We start from the raw sequence: 24168 nt of genomic DNA on the forward strand, positions 1-24168 counted from the left end.
GTGTTATGACCCAAAAATCTCAGTTTTCTGCAGACACTGAGCATATACGGCATGTTTCATCAGAGTAAGGCTTTATTCCATCATCTTGAATGATTCTGTTTCTACTGTGCCTTTTCCTCTACCTGATATTGCATCTGATACTCTCTCCACTGAAGCTTCACTGGGTGAAGAAAAGGATGTTTTATGCTGCCTTTTTTTTATTGCTGAACCATTTGTGAATGACTTTGGGTTCTCCAGTCTGTGCCAAGACATCCATGGGACTCATTCCATATTGAATTTCTTAATGTTGAGTCCTGATTTTGTTCATTCCTGTGTGAGAATCGTGCAAGTTTCGTGTTACCCAATCCACTAATTTATCCAGTGTCTGTTTCACTTGTTGTGTTTATACATCAAGGCCTATGAAATGGGAGGTGTCAGCAAGTGTTACAGCTGGTCTTTGTAATAGGGTCATGCAAATCCCAGACCTGTTCACCAGCCCCCCTTCTCCAGGCACTCAGAGAACAGGTTTCTGGTTCCAAGGGAAGGACACAGTCAGGATGGAGCACAAGGTTTCCTTGCACAGTCCCTGAAGCATTGAGGTCTGCAAGAGTCCTGCCCTGAAATTCACAGCAGTCTGAACATGAACATGTTGGGAGCCATAACTATAGTAAGGGAAGTAAATTATTTGTTCAACCCTAAAATAATTTTCTCTTCTCTAGGAAAAGGTTTCTACCCATCCAGTAGCCCTGATAATGTGTAAGAAAAATTAGATTGAAAACCACTTTCATTGTGTTTATTAACAGTGAGTTGTTTTACAGTTCTTACATGCTGTTGTGCTAATTTGTTTGTTTCCAGAGGCTACATTTAGATGTTGTTAACAGCAATAAAGAGAATATTACATTTGATCTTGAGTTCTGTCTTAATTCACAGGAGGAGATGCGAACAGAAGCTCGTCGGAAAAATCTCCTCATTCTAATTTTGCATTATTTAATGGAGGAAGGGTATGTTTTTTAAATAATATTGTTCTACCCTTGTGGGATTGTGTGTATCTGACCTGCTGTACTGCATCTTTCTGTCCTCTGTTGGCTGAATGGGCAGTGTGGGCCTTGGGTTGATGTGAGGAAGTGGCAAACTACTATGAGGTGTCCTCGCAGTTTGCTTTGCTAAATTGTTTCAGTTTCTGAAACAAAAATTCTCTATATAATTTAAAAATACTTTGTATCAACCAACAAAGCTTATTAAAATAGAGTTCATACTTCTATAAAAATAGGGTTAAAGGGTGGACCGGTTAAAGATACCATATGCTTTCTAGTGCCATTGTTTGCTTCTTCTTTCAGAAATCAGAGTAAGATGATGACCCTCAGTTTTTGATCCTTGTTTGTTTTGTTTTTAAATTGCCAGATATGTTGATGCTGCAAATGCTTTGGAACAAGAGACAAAATTAGGTTTACGTGGCTTTGAAGTTTGTGACAACATTGATCTTGAGACAATTTTGATGGAATATGAAAGCTACTATTTTGTAAAATTTCAAAAGTATCCTAGAATTACCAAAAAGGTCCTGGACACTGGTATGTGGCTCTGTTCCAAAAAGAAAGCTTTTGTTTACAAAGTCTAAAATGTTTATTTCCCTGCTGTGCTCATAGCCCTTGTCATGTATGTCAGCATTTAATGTTCAGTTTAATGTAATGTTGAATTTAATGTACAGTTACACATCTGAAGTTCTAGCACACAAGACACCAGAATTAAAAGAGGCGCCTTGAGCCTTTCTGTTTTTCCTCCTTTCTTTGTATAAAGGAACTAGAAGGTGGCATTTTTCTGTCTTTTGAAAGCTGCTTTGGTATCGGAAAATGTCAGCTAAGCACAGAGCATTATGGCAGAGATATATTTATCCACTTTCTTCTCATGGTTAGAAAATAGTGGATGAATGATACAGAATGAGGCAAATCAGAATATGAGCATTCTGTTATGACCCTGAATGGTTTTGCACTTGAGCGCAAAATGTAACTTGGAGAAGCCATAGTAACAACTGTATGAGAATAAGTGAGAGCTTGAAGGATTTAAGTTTGGATTAGACATTAGGAAAAATTTCCTCATGAAAATGATTGTCAAACCCTGGCACAGAATGCGTAAGGAAGTGGTGGAGCAGAAGGGTTCAAAACACATGTGGATGTGGCACTTGGGGACATGGGTCAGTGGTGGCCACTGCAGGGATTGGGGAGTGATTGGACTGGATGGTCTTAGAGGTGTTTTCCAGCTTAAAGGGTTTAGTAATTGAAATTATCCTGAAATTTGCTTGAAAAAGGCATGTACATCTAGAACCGATGGATTGGTGTTAATACAAACAGGAAGAACAGCCCTACAGGACAAAACAAAAAGGATTTGTTAAGAGGCAAGAGTGAAAAAATATTATAAAGCACTTTTTCACATCATAGTCAGAGCAGTAGGCAAGACTGAATCAATGATCTAAGTAAAAAAGAATTCCCAAAAGGCCACTCTTGGACACTTAAAAGCTCTCATTATGCATTTTTTGGTCAGTAAAGCTTCTCAGGCATGGAGTAGTCTGCTATTACCTAAGCTCAGATTGGTGACCATGCTGGCAGGGAGGCATCATCCTTTTTCCCTAAAGCATAAGCAGCCTCTTCTCCTGCACTGCATCCAGTTTTCACCATGCCCTAAATTGTGCCTGTTGCCAGACTTGGATATCTAAATAAAACCCTTGGTGTGGTGCTCCTTCCAACTGAATTCTTTGCAGCACTCTTGGCAAGTCCTACAGAAACAGGTTGATCATTTCCATGCTCATTTCCAATGAGTTGGAAATGTTGTAGATATACCTGCAAGATTACAGGTTGCTCCATGAGCTCTGCTGCCCCTAAACACACCATGTTCCCAAGCTCCTTCAGGGAAATAACTGTTTGGGAAGGATTATTTTATTGTGTGAGAATCATGAGTGGAAAGCATTGTACAGAGAACACGGAAAGGTGTTTTGGAGCAACCAGGGGCATGCTGGTAGCATCATACAAATCCTTGGCTTTATGAGTTCACATCTGGGCTTTGCAAGTTGGACATTTTGTGAAAAAAAGCTCTCCTTTGACAGAAGTTGTTTAAAATTATAATAATGCAAAAGATAACGTAGTTTGATAACCGCTATTGCAATGTGACATTCATTCTGTCTTGTTATGCTGAACTTGATTCCTCTTCAGAGGAATAAGGCAAATTCAGATTTCCCAATTCAGCAACGAAAAAATTATTAGCATTAAATAAGCATTCTGTGTGCTATATTAAATTATTGTACTTAATCTAATTTCTGGTGGTGTCCATTTTACTGTGAACATGATACTGATTTTAAAATGTAAGCAGAGAAACCAAAGACTGAATGAGCTAAAATGTAAAAAAATTGAAGCAAAAGCACTCTCACCAACACCTCTTTGTTTTCCTGTTCCTGTTTATGCATTATTATTTCCAAGGTCATTATTGTGCGCTTAAAAATATTTTTAAAGGGGAAAAAGGGTTTAAATTGCCCTTTTTAGATCCTTAATTATTTTCCATTTTAATATTAATTTTGCCTCAGCAGAAAATAAACAACAGCTGAGAAGTGGAGGAAGAGCAAGAAGGTGAGATATATGTGTGGGGCGTTTTTCTGGGCAGAAAATTTTCCTAGTAAAAGCAAATATGCACAGTGGTTAAGATAATGCTGTGATACCAGAGAAGCACCAAAGCCTAGAGCCATGCTCCTGACTGTGTGGTGCATTTTTTCTGTGTGTGCTGGAGGAAATTAGAGTCTTGTTTCCCAAATGGAGAGGCAGACAATTTACAGAGTTTCTGCAGTGTGGTTAAAGTGGGGTGGGGTGTTTGAAAAAAGTAAGCATTGAACTCTGCTGTGATTGAGATTAACACCATAACTTCAGTGGAAGAGAAGTTAGCCTAAAATTGCTTTATTTGGAAGCTTGGAGTCTTTTGGTATTTTGATATTTTGAAGGAAAAAAAAGTCATGGAAGTCTTGCATTTTTTTTTCTTTATTCTAGGACAGCAGCTTCTTCTCAGAATGTGCCAAGGGTCAAACAACAGACAGTGCAACGATCAGTATCAAAAACTTCAGCTGGGAGTACAGCAGAACCTAAATCCTCCACCAAGGAGAGCCCCAGACAGGTTTAAACATGCTTTATCTTGGCAGCAGTACAATTGAAATTAATAGGATTTTGTCTGGGGAGTCTGTAGGCAGCAAGAGGATGGGAGTTGCACAATTAATAATTGTGCACTAATGGGTCTTACTGATTTTGTCACTTATGGATTATAGGTGCAAAACCTTGAGAGAATTTCTGGCCATGAGTTTAGGGGCAGTCACAGGCAAAAATTAGAGGAAAAGGAGGTATATAATCCAGCCTATACTGAAAGTAATCAGAGGTTTGTTTCCATTAATACCAATATATTAATCATTTAGTGCCAGAAAACAAAACAAACAAATAAAGAATGAAGTGGTATCAGTTGTAAGCATCTTCACAGTGCATAAGTTACTTGAGACTGGGAGAGTAATTTGGGTCTGTAATGTTTAGGTTTGAGAGTCTCATTTTGGTGAGATTGCTGTGAAATCTACTTTATTATCATCCCTGTACAGAAGGTGGACAGGAACAGCAGGTTGGTGGGCAAGCACTGTGTCTATTGCAGCCTTTTTTTTAAGGGCCTGGCTATATTTCTGCATCCAGAGGAACTCTTCTCTGACCTATTGCTACCCCTAAAAATACCCCAAAACTTTGCCTTTTGGATTTTACAGCAGTAACTGCCGTGAAGTTACTGAAATAGCTCCTAAAATAGCTCCTCATTTCTGAGTTGACATGCTGTGCCTTTTACTTGGCCTGTCATTTCCACTGTTCATAAGAGCTGCTTCTTATGTAAAATGCAGTTTTCTGCTCAGTACATGGAATAACTTCACTGCTGAGCTCCAGAGCTGTGGCTTTCACTGCTGTCACCAGTTAGGTGAAGTCCAGTTAAATCTGCAGTGGTGTTTAAATGATCATTATTTCTCTTGGAACTTCATCTGGGCCTGTGTGAAGAGAGGGAATGATACCTATCCTGTAATACCTTCAGTCCATTTACTTGGCAACACATCTGTTTTAAAAGGCATTTTTCTTTAGGATAGTGATGGTGCAGATACTCTGGATCAATCTGATTTTGGCTTAAGCATCTCAGGAATCAGCAAAAGTGGAGGAGACGGCTCTCACCCAAGAAAGGTTGGTGGAAACCTGGTCTGTGGTTTCTCAGAGAAATATGTATGTGGGGGGAAAAAAAAAGCACAGAGGTTTTAACAAATATCAAATGGTAGGCTTTTTTCTCCATTTTTATATAAAAATGTTTCTGTATAGTCAGCTATAGAGTCCATTTTGTAATTTTTTATAAAAAAATTATAATTCTTTGCATAGGAGGCACTTTTTGCATTAAATACTATTTCAAACATACTCAGAGAGGAATATTTCTATTTTTAAAGCCTGGTGGTAAATAACTAAGATTGAAGATAAATTTTGAATTCCTGAATGAAATAATGAAAGGCTCTGCAGTTAAATTATTGAATTGACTGAGTTGTGTGTTCTATCCCCATTGCTACCACAGTTTTTGGGGTCAATTTTTGCCATAATTAGGACTGTATATGCAGTAAGTAAACACACTGTTGTAAATGCAAGCAAAATTTGGTCCAGTGTATTTTTGAGAGTAGTGCTACCACTGTGTTAAAGCCCACAGCAACATTTGTTTCTTCTTTAGGGCCAAATAATTGACTACCACAAGATGATTCAGGATGCTGTCAGAGTGTCACCAGATGGAATTCCCTTGAACAGCCTTAACTGTGATCCAGATCCATCAGTAAGTGTTTCTGTTTCTATTTCCATCCAATCAATATGAACTTGAGTTTTGTACAACCAGGAACAAAGCAAAATACTGCAACAATGTTGGTTTTGTTCCCAAGTGCTAAGAAAGGCCTTGGATTTCTGAGAGGTGTATTTCCTCCCTGAAGGGACAGCCATACTTGATAGTGGTCTAATTTGATGACAGTTGTTTATTCTGAATATGAAAGCAGGCAACAAATAAAAATGAGGCCTTAAGATGAAAAAAAAAATACAGACACCTGCAGAACTTCTGGGAGTGAAATCCTGGTTCCTTTCAGCTCAGTATGTATCTAGCATTTGCCTCAGCTGAGACAACAACAGAATTTTGATGGTTGAGATAAATTTTCTGTAAGCAGTCCACACACAAGCCAGAACTTCTCAGATAGTGCATCCAGCTTTCCTGGTGCTTGTCTGCCTGGCAACTTGCTACACTGGAAGAAGCTATCAAAAAGGAGAATGTGACAAAACTGTGACCTACAGTTATATTTTTCACTCCTCTTCATCTATGTAGGTCATATTTAGGACTATAAATGCAGTAAGAAAGCTGCTCATTTTAATGTAGATTAGGGGTTAGATTCTGTTAGAGGAAAATATGACACTGCAAATATGTTTTACTTTAAAATTTGTATTATTACACATATTTCTACAACTTTAAAAGTCGATAATTACTACAATGTATCTGTTTTTTAAAAAATATGTAATAGTTTGCCTAAAAATACCTGCAATCTGACAAAAACTTTTGGTTTTCTCTTTTAGGAACGATTATTGAAACCTCTTAGTGCTTTTACTGGCATGACTGGTGAGATGAGAGAACTTGCTGTGGTTGTAAGCAAAGTAAGAGCAGATCTCCATGTCAGTTGTAGAGAGATGTTGGTTATATTTGTCATATAGGAATGCTGTTTGCTTCTTTTTGCTGTCACTGATGGTGCTCATTCTTGAATGTGCAAGTTATTTTTCCCTCCACATAGCTCCCCAACAACTCATTTCTTTACGTGTAGTGATGCTTCTTTCTGATGCACGGTGGGAGGAAATCATTAAGTCCATTCCTTTCTAATGGGGAACAGGTAATTTAATCATGCTGTGCAGACTGTCATGGATTTCCTTTCTGCTACACAAAAAAGTGCAATACTTCACTGGAAAGAGAGATTTAAATATATTAGCTAAAACCAACTATTATCTAATGTTTTATCTAGCTGTGATCAGATGGTGGGAGAAACCTTGATTCCGCCCTTTGGGAGCAGTTTCCATTCCAGGCACAGGGCTGTAATCACTGTGGGCAGTGTGCCAGTATCACAGCAATATCTCAATTCTGAATGTATCTACTAGATGACATCTACCAAAATTACTATTAAACCCTGGTATTGCTGCATGGTTTTGAATCAGAGAATGATTTAGGTTGGAAAAGCCATCTAAGGTCATCAGGTCAGCACTGCCAAGCACTGCCAAGGCCACCACTAACCCGTGTCCCCAGGTGCCACATCAACATGGCTTTTAAACTGCAGGGATGAGGATTCCACCGCTGCCCTAGGCAGCTGTGTCAAGGCTTGATAAACCTTTCCATGAAGGAATTGCTCCTGAGGTACACCCTGACCCTCCCCTGGCCCAGCCTGAGGCCGTTCCCTCTCCTCCTGTCCCTGTTCCCTGGGAGCACAGCCCGACCCCCCGGCTGTCCCCTCCTGTCAGGAGCTGTGCAGAGCCACAGGGTCCCCCCTGAGCCTCCTTTGCTCCAGGCTCAGCCCCTTCCCAGCTCCCTCAGCCTCTCCTGGGGCTCCAGCCCCTTCCCCAGCTCCGTTCCCTGCCCTGGACACGCTCCAGCCCCTCAGTGTCTCTCTTGTCCTGAGGGCCCAGAGCTGTCCCCAGCACTGGAGGTGCCTCAGCATCGCCGGCACAGGGACAGGCCCTGCCCTGGGGCTGTGTCACAGCCTGGCTGGGACAGCCCAGGGGCCATTGGGTTAGTACTTGCCTGAGCCTTGCTTTGTGCAGCCTGTGCACAAAGGATCTGCACTCCCTGTGCTTTCTCCCTGGTGCAGTGGAGAGATGCTGCGACTGTGAGCTCTGCAAGCAGTGCCCTTATCCCAGCACTGCCAGAGCAGCATCAATAATGCACCATGTCCTAGGCTTGGGGATTCCTCCAGGATGGGCAGCTTGACCCCTGGAGGGAACCACAGCAGCATTTCATTTCACTCCTGGGTTGAGGTGTAGCCTAACAAACAAGCCCTGGTCTGCTGGGGATCTGTGGCTACAGCTCACACAAGTGCTTAGCATCCACCACTTTTGGATGAGTCACTCATCAGGAAGGATTCACAGCACCACTGTGTTTGGTAGTGTTACGACTTTCTGGATATAAATATCATGAGTGGTAACATCTTGGGCAAACCTGCTTAAAATCATCTTTATAAAAATCATGGAAGACTTTTGCTGACTGATTTTTATATCTGTGTATGGCTCAAATTCTTGGTCCACAAGTTTTGTATTTGACGTTGAGTAGAACTTAAGAAATGTCTTAGGAAATTTCCAACCTTAAATAAGAAAATTTTCATTTGTTTCAATTCCTGTCTGGTCTTTTATTTATGGTAGACCTTTAAAATAATATTGTTCTTGCTGCTACAGTAACAAAAAATGCAATAAAAAATTGCTTTCCATTTGTTATAGTGTGTTTTTTGAATTGTGCTCCATTATGGTATGTTCTTAGTTGCTATGGTAATCAACACTGTATAAATCTATACAAATAAATAGCATGTTATATCTATTTCATTACACAATCTAATTTAATTTGGAAACAGTTATGTAAGTCTCTACTTAATGGCAGAAATCTGATTCATCTTAATTCACTGTTAATAGACAGGGAAAGTGTAATCTATTCTATATAAATAATTTTTTCTAATTGTATTAACTTTTCCCCTTGGATGCAACCACATAATTTTTCTTCAGTCTGTGTGGACTATTTTTGTTGGAGAGCAGAATTTATCTTGAGTATTTGTACTGAGGGTGCGATATCTTTTGCAATTAGCCCCTGGAACACAAAGCCACAAAATATTATAAAGGCAAATGGAAAGATTCATAGAAGATTTGGAAAGTTTGATGAATTAAATGAAATCAATTTAGTGAGTGTTTCAGGGCATAGACTAATTACCATCTATCTTTTGATAGATTCTTAGGGGAAAAATTTCTGCCTGTTGCAGTTTCTCACAGCTTTTCTTGCAGCATATAAAATCTTGCATTGAGTGGAGTAAATAGAAATTTTTTGCTGTTACTTACAACGCAAGAAATAACATAAATAATAGATATTAACATTGTAATAGGTAATAACGTAAGTAATAGGTGCAGCCATACAGTTACTGAGCATCAAGTTTAAAAAAAAAACCCAAAAAGTAAGTAATACGTCCAGCCATAAAGTTACTAAGCATCAAGTTAAAAAAAAATATTTTCACATTGCACATGAGTGAACTGTGGAACTTGTGACTATGAAATAAACATGTTTAAAAGAGGGAAGAAAAATTCACTGAGGAATGAGTGTCAAAAGGTGTTTCAGCTCAAAGATTGAGATGTAATTTGAATTACTGAAGTCCATTCGTGGTGTAAACTTGAACCAATGTGTCACTATGATTACTTTCACTTCTTTTTTTAAACACCCAATACTTGCATCAGTAGAGACAAAATATTCAGGTTGGTGAACCTTCTCATCCCAGTTGCTCTTGATATGTTGGTTGGTTCCTAAATCAAACTAAGAGAAAACAGATCTGAGGAAGATCTGCTCAGCATCTACATTTGCTAGGAATACATTAGGGACACTGGGGCCTGGAGGGGAAGTGATTGCTGTGTGTGCTTCCCTCCTGGGAGGTCCCTGGTACCTAGGGTTAAATAACACAGCCTGTATCACTTAACAGCACCACTATTTTATCCCTCAGTCGATCCTTTTACTTTGCCAGAGTCATTATCTGACTGCAGAAGGAGTTTTGCTAACAAGATGTGATGTGTGTTGCAGGACATTTATCTCCATAAGCCAAATGTGAAGTGGGATGATATTATAGGACTGAATGCAGCTAAAAGGCTGGTCAAGGAAGCAGTTGTTTACCCCATAAAGGTAAGGTGCTAAATAGTTTTGACAAAACCAGTGTTGGGCTTGTTTCCTTGCAGTTAAAGTGGTGTTTTAGAGTTCCCAGTATTTCTGTGCCTTGGTAAGCCATTTTTGTTAGAGCTGTTGGTGTTCTTGTTTCATGCCGGAGCTATTCCTGTTCTATCTAAAATGGCACCTGCATTCTTCTACAGGAAAATTACCTTTCAGTACTAATATTGTATGAGTTAGGTTCAATTCTTTGGCACCTTTGGCATTGTAAGAAGAGCTGGGTTTGATATTAATTATATATTATATTGATATATATTAATTCCATGAAAAATTACTTGCAGAAGAGAATGTCACATCAATTGCACTTGAAAACAAAAACCAACACTGAAAGCAGATTTCAAATAAGAAATACAGCATTTTTTCTCAGTACTCAGGTCATACATGTCGCATTGTTTTGGTGTGGTTTTATGCCTCTCTTCAAATTTCTTATGTTTCTTGAATGTGCTAGGAGCTGTGAAGGTGAGGACTACAATCCCTTGCAGTTTGTTTTTGATGATACGTTTTTAATCCCTAAATTACTTTCCTACAGTATCCAGAGCTGTTTACTGGCATTCTGTCCCCTTGGAAAGGATTATTGCTCTATGGACCACCAGGTATGGAGAGCTTTTTACTGCATCTTTGTGTTTGTCACTGCTTTTTGTTTTGTCCTGTGGATAAATCATCAATGTTAATTAGATCAGATTGTTAAGAAAGAGCATGTTCTGTACATAAATTAAAAGGAGAGAATGTTGGATGGTTATGTCCATCTCTGACACTCAAACCTGCCCTTCCTTGTGAGCCTTGGCTATTTTTATAGTGGAATCTTCCAGAGACATTACTTACACTAGCAGTTCAGGGGAATGAAAACTCAGATCTCTGTTTTACTCAGCTTGGACCATTTTAATCAAGATTGGCATGATCCTATGATACGTCAATAAATCTGCCATGGATTTACTCCTTTCTTCTGTTTTAGGGGTTGTTTTGGGAATGGGGTGGAAGCTTTGCCTTCTTCTAGCTGGGTGTTTTCCTTGTTAGTGCAGCTTCCCTCCTCTCATTGCTCCATTTTGACACCAGGATGTGGCTGGAAGGGGGCAGAGGGCACAAGAACCACCTGAGTCAGGTTGCAAGGCCTCTCTCTGCAATGAAATCCATTTTTTCCTGCAAATGTTTAGGTGTTTCTGCCACAGAAGGCATCTGACCATTTCAGCATGCGCTACTTCAGGATCTGGAGAATCTGCATTTGCAGTTCTGTATTACCCGAGTTTCTCCAAACAATCCTGAAAGGGCCGCAAAATATTCTGAGGGCTGGAGCCCCTCTGCTCTGGAGCCAGCCTGGCACAGCTGGGGCTGCTCAGCTGCACAAGAGAAGGCTCCAGGGACACCTCAGAGCCCCTGCCAGGGCCTCCAGGGGCTCCAGGAGAGCTGCACAGCCACTGGGGACAAGGCATGCAGGGACAGCAGCCAGGCAATGGCTTCCCAGGGCCAGAGGGCAGGGGAGCAGCCTGGGACAGTGGGAGGTGTCTCTGGTCATTGCAGGGTGTTGGACTCAATGGCATTTAAAGGTCCCTTTCAACCCAAACCATCCTATGAGTTTTTTACTGGTTTTACCTGACTGGTAGTAGGATGAGGGGAAATTGTTCAAACATTCACATTTTATTACTTTGGAGAGTGATTTTCTCAAACACTGTTGTTTGTAGGTACTGGAAAAACTTTGCTTGCTAAGGCTGTTGCCACAGAATGCAATACAACCTTTTTCAACATATCAGCCTCCACCATTGTCAGCAAATGGAGGGGTGATTCAGAAAAACTTGTCCGGGTAAGAATTCCTCTCTCATGCATTATACTTTAGCAAACATCATATTCCCCCTTGAAGAACTTGGGTTCAGCACAGAACTGGAAACAAGTGTTCCTCTGATATTCATAATCTTTTCTGATTTAGACAAAACATGGCTTTGTTTATACCTAGTTCTGAAAGCAGGAACAACTAATCACTTCTGTAGAAATCTCATAATGGATTCTTGCTGTGGGACTTCAGTACTGTAATGTAAGATGGAGCAGATGTTTTGAAGGCAGCAAAGATCTTTGACTGCCTGATCAGGAGTCAGACCATCAGAGTTCCAAACTAGTGTGTGCTTAGTGACCTCTTCAGAGCACTTCACATCCATTTTTCAGGGGTTGGCTCCTAGGCAAAATGAAATTTAGATTCCCAAATTCCTAATTGTTCTTTGTGGCACAAAATGCTGCACATGAACCCCTGAACCTTTTGTACCACAGCTGAGCCATGCAGAGTCCTTGCTAGTTTATACACAAAAATGCATTTACCCACTTGCCAGCAAACTACCTTCCTTGAAACAACATTACATCTGCACTTGACTGGAAGATCTTTGTGACAAGGGAGTTCTTTGCCCATCTGAATCTCTCCATAACATCCACTAGCTCAGTGGAAATCCACAAGCCCTTAACCTGCCTTACCCTCATCTCTTGAGCTGCACTTCAGGTAAATGCAGAGCTCTTGGAAACAGATAACCACAGCAAACTATTCTCTGGAAATGGCATTGTTTGTCTTTCTTGAAATGTAGGCAGTCGCTACAGCACACTTACTCATCCTGCCTCCTTTGTCCTTTAAAGTTGCATATTTTTCTCCTGACATTCCCTTTCTCTCTTACTAATTCTCTTGACATCTGTCTAAGTAGCTTCCTGGAATTTTCTTTTCTGGCAGGACTGTGTGGGGACAATCTGGTTTCTGCCACCATGATACAGAAGGCTTTTGTGAACATGCTGCATCACATGCATTGATACTGAATTTGTGGCTTTTTACCCTTAATTAAAGTTACAGCAGAATCAAAAAATGCAGTAAGATTGTCGATCAAGAGAGCTCTAAGAAAAGTATTGTGTGAATTTATATCCTAAAATCACATGTGTGTGGTGAAGGGGAAGTATGTATGGGGTTTGTGGTCATTTGGAGGCATGTCCTCTCATCCTGTTTTACTTAGTTCTACATGTTATTTCTGTATTTTATATATTATGTATTTTATATATTATATTTCTAGTAAAATTGTATCCTGGTCATAGTCTACTTGTTACTCTGGGCAAATGACTTAAAACCCTGTGTTTCATGCTCAAAGTGATGAAAATAATACGCATCTTTTAAAATTCGATTTTTCAAGTGTTCAGATTTAAAAGTGCTGGACTAATATACTGTTAGTGATACTTATCTAAAAACTCAAAACACACTTTATTCAAGAACTGACAATGTTTTCTTACTCCTAACACAGGCCTCTTCATGTTTACAGAAAATTAGATGAAACTTCGTTCTCCAAAGAGCAGATCCACATTTTTTGTTTCAGCTTTCCGTCCATTTTTTAAATTGTGATTGTTCAAGCAATTTATGTTTGTTTTGATCATGAAAAAAATGAGTGCTTGATTCTTATCAAAAGAATCAGTGCATTTTCTTTCATTATGCTTCAGCTGACCTGCATTTTTTTTTCCACAAATCCTTATTAAAAAAAAAAAAAAGTACAAATGGAGCAACAACAAAAGACACATGTTTAATCTCAGTAACAATTTAGGAGTTCCCAGAATCCTCTGATGGATCATTTTCTTCTATCCCATTATTCTCAGAGTACTCTGATAGGATTTAGACAGAAAGATTTACACATAAAGACAGGATTACAAGGCTGTGTTCTTTATATCTCCTTTACAAACCTCTCAGATTTTGAGAGGATTCAGGGACCCTCAGCCTATCCAGAGCTTTTTTCCAGCAGATATCCCCTGGGATGTGGGTGCTGTTAATTTATCTTCCATGCCAGTTCACTTTAGTGCCTTCTTGTGTCAGTTTCACATTTACTCTTCTCTCTGGCAGGTGTTGTTTGAGCTCGCCCGGTACCACGCTCCTTCCACAATTTTCCTGGATGAGCTGGAGTCAGTTATGAGTCAAAGAGGCACTGTTCCTGGGTAACTGGTGGGACCGCTTTGGGATGAAAAGAGAGAGGTGCTGTGCTTGTGTCAGTCACAGCAGAGAAGCAAGAGAGCTTCTTTGGGAATCAGCAAGGGGTTACAGGGACAGCAAGAGGGAGGGAGGTGCAGGGCTTTATAACCAGTTGTGCTGTACTTTAAAGGGGTTTAAAATGGAAATAAAGGGCAGTTGTGAGGGAAACAACAGGGGAATTGTTAGAGGTAAGTAAGAGGTAGCTTGTTTTGTGACGCTTTGAACACAGGCATGGCAGAGTAATAGGGAGTGTACACAGTGGAATGGCATTTCCATTAGTGACAGATTTTGGTGGCATTGTCAGGACTTCCCATTGCAGGACTGTAAGTATGTTGTTACTTAAATCCAAGATACAAGAGAATTTTTAGTTAAAAACATATTAAAAAAAGGTTAGGGATGGGAAAGAAGCCAGAGAAATATAAAAATATTGTTACAACCATTAGGAACCCATTACAGGGGATTTTATGTACAGTGAATTACATGATCATTTTATATATATCTTGTATTGTATGTCTGTATTGTATGCTTACTGTTTGTAAATAGAGTATGTCCTATTGTAAAGATGATATTTCTAGTCATTCTCACTTAATAGATGCAAATTATGAGCCAGATTTGTTCTTCATATGTACATTTAAAAGCTCTCATTAACATCACTGGGTTATATATTCTAATAAGGACTTTTATCCTAGATGCTGTACTTATTTTTACATGGAGTTATTAAATACTGACTTGGCACTGATATTTGAATGCCTTTGCAGAAATAAGTCATTAAACCTGAACTGCAGCCCTTACCATCTAATGTCCCGATGTTTTCCCTGGGCTTGATCCAGGAGTTTCCGAGAGCTTCACATCTGGAACCAAGAGTTCCAGCTGGTTTTCTGCAAAACAGATTACCTGTATTGGGGCCAGAGTTCTTAGCACTTTGCTTAAGTTCTCCTTTTTTGAAGAAGGATCCTTTCTGTGTGGTCTCTGCCCCTTGTCTAAATTCATATCAGTACAGTGTATTTTTCTGTTTTCTTTTGATAGAACATTTTGCAAAATGTTGAATTCAGTAGTAGTTTTATTTTCTTATGGCCATTTCACATTCAGTCACGGAAAAATGCTACTCTGAAGAGGAGGGTGTACCAGTTATTTAATGGCAACTATCACTATATAAGAATTACAAGAATTCCCTGCTGTAGATCAATCTGTCAATCAATCAATTGGAGCCCTAGGTATTTTGCAGTAAATATTGGTCTTGCATGGAGATTAACATGAAGAAAAAACCAAATAAATATTTTCTTTGGATTCAGTAAGAGTGAATTCTCCTCATTTTAATGCACTAAAAAGAGTCCATTTAAGTAATCATTAGAAAGCTTGATTTTAATGCTTAGATGTTAGCTAATGGAGCTTAATCATGCTTTGAACTGGGGCAAAACTGTGACAAGGGCTCAGTTGCTGTGAATGACACTGTATAAATAGAGATGATTAATGCACTGAGCAAATACCGTTTCTCTGAATCTTGGTAGTGGTGAACATGAAGGAAGTCGGCGGATGAAAACGGAATTACTGGTGCAGATGGATGGCCTGGCCCGATCTGATGATCTTGTATTTGTTTTAGCAGCTTCCAATCTGCCATGGTAAGAGATCCAGAGAGTACATTTTGAATACATTTTCATGAGCTTCTAAGCACAGATAAAGATTTTATTTAGACTTCTGCAGAAAAAGCCTTGATATTTGGTTAAAGCATTTAAAGATTAATTTTGAGCTTTTACTTTTAAACTCTTCAATTCTTGCTATTTGTGTCACATGAGAATAATCCATAATAAAGTCAACATATGCTGGTTGTACCAGCTGCTAATATTTAAAATGGAGTATTTGACTTTATAGGCAAGTTATTTACTATGTTTAAGCTAAGAAGGGTTTTCAGCCTGGAACTGTAAGGTGCTTAAAACATCTGGTGCTTAGAAGGATACTCCGTAAATAGGAATGTTGGATTTTATTAGTATCAAATGTGACTTTGAAAAGTTGAGGGACAAAATTCTCCAGTTTCTTCACACAATTTAGTATAGAAGAAAAAACAGTCTAAGATTTGAACTGTGGAATTTCATCAAGCTGGGCAGGATGTGTATTGGGAACAAGACAAGTTGGAGAGGAGAAGGAAGGGAGGTAACATTTGTAGTGTAACAACTGTGAGTGCTCAGGAGAGGAGATGCTGATCCTCACAGCACTGAGATCTTTCTGGATGCTCTTGTCACTAAAGGCACATGGAGAACAGTGGATCTGTTCCCCTCTCACATGGAGAACAGTGGATCTGTTTCCCTCTCACATGGGTCAGAACAGGAGAAGACAGCAGCCCTGTTTCCAGGGGACTTCAAGCCATAGTCTGGGAGTTATTTGTTGGAGCCCAATGGGACATGTTTGTGGAATGACCTCATGTGAGCAGCAGTTCAGCTGCATTTCAAGTGGCAAAACTTGAAATTTGACTTAGAGGTGCTTTGTTTAGTGAGATGACACCTGCCCAGCTCTTCAGCATGACAGACACAGAGCAGGGCACCTAAAACCAGCTGGGAGCCAGAGAGGACTCTGCACCCACAAAGCTACAGGCTTCATTTATGGATTGTTTTTCAAGATCAGTGATTTCTGGCTGAATCTTACGAAGTTGCCATGGGTACAAATGTTGGAAGAGCCTCTCTTTGTGACTGGAGAGCTCCAGGTTGTGATCAGCAGACTGTTGGGAGTATCTTGAGTCTGAATGTCACTGGGTGTGTAACCACAGCTGCTTTCTTTTAAGTACTTATAAAGAAGTCTAAAGTCCTAAAGCGTGTGTTATTTTGAACATACAAATGCACATTTTGGTTGTGCATATCACCAAATGTTCTCTCACAAAGTCTGTGGTAATGTTTTATTCCTCTTGTCAGCTGATCCCTTTTTTGTCAGGCCTGGCTGAAAAGGTCCAGGGAACAGGCAGATAGAATTAAACAACAGAAGTTTTTTTTGGAGTTTTTGACTGAGAATTGAGGCTCAAAGGTATTATTTTCAATCAGTTCCATGTGGCAGGTAAGCCTAGCTTGTTTTGTCCAGGGTTTTCAGGCTCTTTAAATGAAAGAATGGCTGTGTGAACACCTAAAATTTGCATAGAAGTTAACTGTACTAAGTGAGGCTGGTCCCTACTCTGGCCCAAAAGTGTGAGTACAGAGCTACAATGGGTTCCTTTTTATAGCCATAATAGCAAAGTCTGTGTGTTGGTTTCAGGGATTTATGTCTTGGACAAACTCATGAATTTAAATCAGTGCAAAATCTTCCCCATTTTGTTACAATATCTATGTAAAAGGAACTGAGCTGAATGAGATTTAATTGTATTCTAGTTGTGTAAGAAAATGGTGAAAAAAATAACTGTTCTCTTTGTGGACAGTTAAGTTTGAAAGAGAATTAATACAGTATTAATACATTTGTCTGTCTGTTGGTAATACAATATAAATGTTTATGTTCCTGCAGCATTGTTGCCCTTTCTGAAGAAGCTCTGAGCAGTGCATTGCACGTGTGATCTCTTAAATTATCCTGTGAGATAATAATCCATGCAGAGAGATTTTTGCATGTGTTTTGTTACCCTGTATCTGCCTTATACAATCAATAAGCTTTCTGGGAAGTTGTGTAAAATACACAGAATTCAGTTTTAAGTATTTTATGTATTTGATTTTTGATCATTTTATAATACTGAAGTTCTAATTTCTGCAAAATTGCTTCCTTGAAACATCCAAAATGACAGCCTTTTTTTAAGGTTGAGACAAAATGACAAGGTTTCTGTTTTGAGGGACCTGCCCAGAAAGAAAGCAGTCAGTCTGTGTTGGAACAAGAGTGACAGCTGGGGTGTTCACTTTTGAAAGTTTTATATCTGAGACTTTAGAACTTCCTTCTGGACTTTCTCTCTTGTGTGGTGGAAATGTTCCTACCACAGAGAAAATGCTTTAAGAAGGAGCTGGGCAAATGCTTAGAAAGGTGTTTGAGGAGGATGGAAAGCCTGGTGAAAGCCTGAGCTTTCACGTCACTGGGGTTCTCCAGCCTTGAGGAATTTGGGATTATCTGCCTCCAGAGAGGTCGGCAGGTTTTAAACCTCTTTTAGGATCCCAACTATATATTTACAGATTATTTTTATGAGCATTAGGTGACATTTAGCTCCTACTGTCAGACCTAGACTTCATCTCCACGGGAATATTTCACAACAAAATATCAAAAGACCTACTGCCACCTAAGCTGTGGCTTCACAGCACTGGCCTGTGCTCTTGCAAACATTTGTTGTTAAGCTGGATTTCAAGAGATTTGTTTAACATAGATATTTATTGATCAGGAAAAAAAATTAGTACCAAGCTGCTTTTAGAAGAATGAAAAGAAGCCTAAACAAAGCTCTTTACAGTGTCCTAAGCTGCACTGCAGCTATTGATCTTCCTCTTCGGCCTGTGCTTGCTGCCCAGCCCTGCTTTCTGCTGCTCATCTGCAAGGTGTTTCTATTAACAAATTACTTGTTGAAATGGTTGAATGTAATTAAATAAAATAAAGGCCTTGCTAGTAAAGGAATAAAGAGATCCTTAATCATGGAGTGAATGTTTCCTACTGTATCAGCACATTTAATTCAGTTTTCATTGCAGTGCTGTTTTCTTCTCACCCTTACCCTCAGGATGGGTGAAGTTGTGGTGCACACGGATAGATTCTTACCTTCCAACCCAAACCATTTTGTGAATCTGTGATGCCTCCTAATGTTAATTGCAAAAAGCCATCCATCTTATGGATCTGTAGAGCTTTGTTTATCTTTTCTTGAGCATCTCTCAGTACTCCCATTGGCTGTTGTTTCAGAGAATATTTAGGTTGGCTCAGTGCTTTGTATTCTGCTCTGGTTAATGTCACTTAACCTTGCATTTGATCACTGACAAAACAATTCAGCAACAACCTAAACACTCAAGATAGCAAAAACATTGTTTCTTTATTTCCCTCTTCAGCCAACAGGTCAGCGTAACCTTCTGGATAAACAGAATCACAGAATCACAGAGTGGTTTGTGTTGGCAGGCACTTTAGAGCACATCTAGTTCCACTCTCCTGCCACGGGCAGGGACACCTTCCACTGACCAGGTTGTTCAAGCACCCTGGTTTTGAACACTCTGGGGATGGCACAGCCACAGAGCAGCTGTGGCAGAGCTCCTCTGGGCAGAGCAGAGACTTCTGTTGGAGACTTATTTACAGAACATGGCTGAGGGTGCTTGTGAAACTGTGTTCTTGGGGGCCTGAAGCAGAAGGAGTGATGAAAATGTCATTTGGAGGATTTGCAGACTATTTGCAGAGGCTGGCTGTGGTTGTCCTTCACCTGCAAAGGCTTTTTAGAATACCTGTGTGGGCACCTCTAAAACCCTGAGAACTTTTGCTGATGATGTTAATGTGGGTATTAATATGGGTAAAAAACAGCAAAGGGTAATCAGCCAGAGTAATTATTTCCATCCAAGCAAGGCAATTTTAAGAAGTTGAGCTGAAAAATACATTTGGAAGATGAAAGGAGACTAACATGGTTCTTTGTCTATGCTGGGTGGGACCCTCTGCAAGAGGCATTGCACTGAACATTGGACAGCACCTGAAGCAGCATAAAAATAATAATATCAATATAGCAATAATAATATTGTCAATATAGCAACAGCTGTTGATTAACAAATTCTGGTATTTACTTCTGAGGCCTTGATTACAAGCACAAGGGTGGATCTGAGTGAATTCCTGTTGTCCTCTGAGCTCCTGGTTTTCTGATTTTCATGTTCATTGTTTGGATCAGTGCATGTGGAACAAGGCCTCCCAAACCAAGACATTGTGGGGAGAGGGACACTTCTGTTCCTGCAGAGCTGACAGCCAGGCATGCTAAGGTCGGGCAGACACCTGTGTGGGGATTTGGAAGCCCATTTTTGGGTTTTTTTATCATGTGCTATGCCATAGAAACTTGCTGTTAAAAAAAATAAGGATAAGTCAACAATGGTGACAGAAATCAGCTCTGGCGTTGGGCTACAAATCCATCTTGAGCTGGCTTTGAACTCCCTGTGAACTAAAAGGGGGTTTCCTTTTAGAAGGAAACAAGAAACTCCATTTGTTGCTTTAAAATTGACTTTGCTGGGAAAAATATTTCACCCAGGAAATTGGAGATAGGGGGAGATTTATTTAAGTGTAACTGCAGTCCCAGGTTGCAGGTACAACCGTCCAGCAGCTGGTTCCTTGTGCTCAGCCAGCACAGGTGGAAATGATGCTTAGAGCTTCTGTTCTTCTGCCTGTACAAGAAACTTTGAAGTGGGTTTCCCGTGGACGAGATTTTCTTGCCAGGTATGAGGACTAAATAATATTTTAAACTGGAATAATGAGTCTGTGACTGAATGGGGCCAGTAGAGAAAGACTGGTAGAGGACGTTTTTCTTATCTTTTTTTTTTTAGACAAAACATCATAACCAGTGTTGACATTGACAGAATCAGAGTTTTTGGCTCACTGACACATTTATCCAGTATGTTCACCCTGCACATGGTATTTTTCATAATGTGGCTGTTTATTCATAACAATAAAAATATAAATAAAAACAAATAAAAATAGTAATAACATAAACAATTATTTGTAATTTGCATAGCAGGAGGAGTCTCAGTTTGGTGTTCTGTTCTGCCATAATACACAGCCTCACATGCAAGACCTTCAGTCTGGATTTTATACCTACTGAGCATCCCTTATTAAGTAGCAATTAATTAGTCCTGAGAGTGCCCCAGACAGGCAATTTGTAGTGACTCCTTAATAGCAGAGGGGGAAAGGGAAATGTTGCTGATGAGACATGCTGCAGATGAGTACCAGGGCAAAGGATGGAAACTGCGACTTCTGGTTGTTATTGTTAGCATCGCTGTCACAAGTAGCATATCACTGAACAGGAATGCACTGGATAATTAACCCTTTTTTTTTTCTTTTGGCACAGCTAGCCGAGGGTGTTGCTGTCAAAGCCAAGTCTCCACGCTGAGATGCTCCCTGTTGTCCTGTGCTTGCAGGGAGCTGGACTCTGCCATGCTGCGGCGGCTGGAGAAGAGGATCCTGGTGGCCCTGCCGAGCGAGGAGGCACGGCGGGTGATGATCCAGCACTGGCTGCCCCCTCTGAGCAACAGCGGCGGCGTGAAGCTCAGGACGGATCTGGACTACAGCCTGCTGAGCCAGGTGGGCAGGGCTGCAGCTGCTCCTGGGCACGGCTGGGACAGCACCTCCAGGGCTGGGACAGCACCTCGGTGTGCAGCCACTGCCACACAGGGAGCTGGGCACCTCCTCAATTCACCTGGGAACCAGCCAGAGGGGCACTGGTGGGATGTGGGGCTGGGCACGGCACACACAGACACACAGACAGACAGACACACACACACAGACACACGCAGAAATCGCTGTCTTCACGCAGCACGGTGTGTGCTGGCCCTCTCTGCTGGGCCAGCTTTTCAGCCTTAAATACAGGGAGACATCCAGCAACAGCAGATTTTATCACTGCTCTCACCAAGCTGGGAGCACTTCCAATTCATCAGGGTAATGAACAGTTAATTGTGTAGGGAGGGTTTGTCACAGCTCCACTGCTGTGGCAGAAAAGAGCATTTGGCAGCGAAGAGATTCACTAGGTACCCCAGCTTCCTTCGTGTAGCCCTTTGTCACATCCTGGATTCTTTGGAAACAGAATCCTAAAATGGTTTGGGCTGTAAGGGACTTCAGAGATAATCTTGTTCCAACCTCCAGCCATAAGCAGGAGCACCTTCAATTAGCCCAAGTTGCTCAAGGTCCCAGCCCTTAAATATTTTACTTTACCCAGCTGAGATTCTTACATCTGTTTACAGACAATACTGCTCATTTCTGGGCTCATAAGGAAATACATTTATTTTATGAACTGGAAAGCTGAGGATGGACTCAGAAAGGTGGGTTTTATTTCACCTACAGAAAACTGGCGTTTAGTAAAAAAATGCCCAGTATTTTCCTTGGTCCTATGAGCTATTCATAGCAGGCATTCAAAGCAGGCATTCAAAGAATAACAACCTACATAATTTTGAGTGAACAGTACAAAAAAAAAATATTTGTGTGTGTTTCTGCGTGTATATAAACGTGCATTTCAGACAGCAATAGACTTCACGAATATTTATATAAATAAATACACAATATATATGCCTGCAAATTCCATTTATGTCTGATTCGTGAACTGTAATGTATCATTCTGATCCCCTCACAGGAAACAAATGGATACTCTGGCTCAGACATAAAACTCGTGTGCAAGGAGGCAGCCATGAGACCAGTGAGGAAAATTTTCGATGCTCTTGAAAATCATCAGCCAGGTACCTCAGCTCTGAGCAGAGAACCTGGCCTGGGAAATGCTGATTTCCTGCTGTAACTCTTGGAATGAACATTCTAACTCCAGCAGGTGGAGCTCTGATATCTGCCTGGGAAAGTTTTTAAATCTACAGTTCCAAACCCTGTTAAATTTCTAAAAATCAGGGCTTCTTTTAAAGCTGTCATTATCTGTGCTCTCAGCACAAATGCAATTTTTAATTTATCTCACTACATTTAGTCTGTTGTTTTCCTACATTAAGTGTTGGACTAGGCATGGATATAAAAAAGTGTATTTTGGTAAATAGTAACAGAATTTATTCAATTCTCTTGTCTTTAGGTAACAGTAACTTGCCCATGATCCAGCTGGACACAATCACAACCGAGGATTTCCTGGATGTGATCACCCACACCAAGCCATCAGCAAAGAATCTGAGCCAGAAGTACACGGCTTGGCAGAGGGAATTTGAGTCTGTCTGACAGGAAAAATCAAAAACCTCCAAGCCATTTGCCATCCAAAGTGGCCTCCAAAGGGTCAAATGGTCATGGGGAAGGGTTGTTTCAAGGAACAAAATGCAGCGACAAGTGTCAGAGGGAAATCTTTACTTTCAAAATGCAGGGGTGGGTGAAGGTGTTGTGGTTATTCTTTATTCAAAAAAGTTCTTGGAGTTAGTGTGATGGTACAATCCTATGCAACAAAGCCTGCAGCCTTAATTTTATGTATAAAGACTTAAAAGATTGATTGATTGATTGATTGATTCTCAGTCTTTATTCATTACAGATTTTAGGTAGAACTGGAGCAAAGTTTAAAAGCAGATACACAATTAGTGTAATTCTCCATTTCTGACACTCTGTAGAACATCACAGTCAGTGTAGCTTTCCCAGCAGAGAACTGCACCCTTCTTAATGAAACACAAAATAGGAGCTTTCAGTGAAATTCAGGACCTTAGCAGGGCATGTAAATTTGGCTAGTTTGTCACTATTTTCAGCTGAGTTCAAAGCCTTGAAGCATGTTATTGTACTGTTGGTTTGGGGTATTGCCAAGGTGAAAAAGGCAAGGAATTAGAGAAAAACTGCAGAAAATCAGCAAATTTAGGATAATTAACTAAAAACTGTATTTGTGGCTACTCAATGCTGGTTTGCAGCCAGCCATAAAGCAGAATTGCAGAAACCCAGGATGGGCCATGTTGGAAGGGACCAGAGGGGATCACAGTTGGTGCCACCTCCCTGCTCCAGCAGGGCCATCCCAGAGCACAGGACGCAGCATTGTGTCCAGAGGGCTCTGGAATATCCCTGGTGAGGGACACTCCTCCCCTGTCTGGTCTCTGTTCAGGGCAGAAGTTGTGCCTCCTGTGCAGGGGAATTGCTGGGCTCAGTCCCTGCTGGTGGCTCTGGTGCCATTGCTGGGCATGGAGCAGATCCTGGGCCCTGCTCTGACCCTCCTTGCACACAGGGACAGCCAGGGACAGCCAGGGCTGAGAGCCCTCTCACAGCCCTGAACAGCCCCAGCTCCCTCAGCCTGTCCTCCTTGGAGGGATGCTGCAGTTCCTTCCCCAGGTGTGCCAGCCTGCCCTGCCCGTGGGGGCTGCAGTGAGCTGTGCAGGGCTGTGCCAAATGTCCCCCACGCGGGACTGTCCTGCTCACACATGTGGCCAGGTGCAGCCAGCACTGCCACGTGTCCTGCACTCTTCCCATCAGAAATTCCAACATTTTTTCATTTTTTGTCTTTTTTCAGGCTCCAGGTCCTATCACTGCCCTCTCTCATCCTGCTTCCTTCACAGCAAGACACTTCCCCTCCATGCAGTTCTCCCTCTGTTTTCCTTGGGCTGGTGTGTGTCTGCATTCCAAGCACCAGGGTTGTGCAAACTTTCCAGCACATTCCAGGACCTCTGAGGCACTGA

General features: G+C 40.8%; 1 protein-coding gene across 4 annotated transcripts; it reads left to right on the top strand.

Moving 5' to 3' along the window:
- The first annotated feature begins 915 nt into the window (after positions 1-915).
- KATNAL2 (katanin catalytic subunit A1 like 2) lies at positions 916-23025 on the top strand. 4 transcript variants are annotated; one of them, XM_014308303.2, is made up of 15 exons: positions 916-980; positions 1381-1547; positions 3548-3590; positions 4002-4125; positions 5109-5204; positions 5731-5829; positions 6609-6686; positions 9838-9936; positions 10508-10571; positions 11655-11773; positions 13820-13911; positions 15454-15564; positions 20968-21130; positions 22173-22275; positions 22608-23025. In XM_014308303.2, exons 1-15 carry the CDS (start codon positions 916-918, stop codon positions 22745-22747), a joined length of 1563 nt encoding a protein of 520 aa, XP_014163778.1. In that variant the 3' UTR covers positions 22748-23025. The 4 variants fall into 4 exon arrangements, with proteins under 4 accessions (XP_014163778.1, XP_030915504.1, XP_014163777.2 ...); XM_031059644.1 differs by having other exon boundaries at positions 22173-22235; XM_014308302.2 differs by having other exon boundaries at positions 3551-3590.
- The last annotated feature ends 1143 nt before the right edge of the window (positions 23026-24168 follow it).

This window comes from Geospiza fortis, unplaced genomic scaffold (assembly GCF_000277835.1).
Source record: "Geospiza fortis unplaced genomic scaffold, GeoFor_1.0 scaffold488, whole genome shotgun sequence".
NCBI classification, from domain to species: Eukaryota; Metazoa; Chordata; class Aves; order Passeriformes; family Thraupidae; genus Geospiza; species Geospiza fortis.

What these genes read in the sequence shown, in the direction of transcription:
- KATNAL2 (XM_014308303.2), top strand. Translation starts at nt 916, where the DNA reads ATGCGAACAGAAGCTCGTCGGAAAAATCTCCTCATTCTAATTTTGCAT. An exon ending in CAAAAAGGTCCTGGACACTG is followed by an intron (nt 1,548 to 3,547) that starts GTATGTGGCTCT and finishes ATTTTGCCTCAG; the next exon opens with CAGAAAATAAACAACAGCTG. An exon ending in ACTGTGATCCAGATCCATCA is followed by an intron (nt 5,830 to 6,608) that starts GTAAGTGTTTCT and finishes TTTCTCTTTTAG; the next exon opens with GAACGATTATTGAAACCTCT.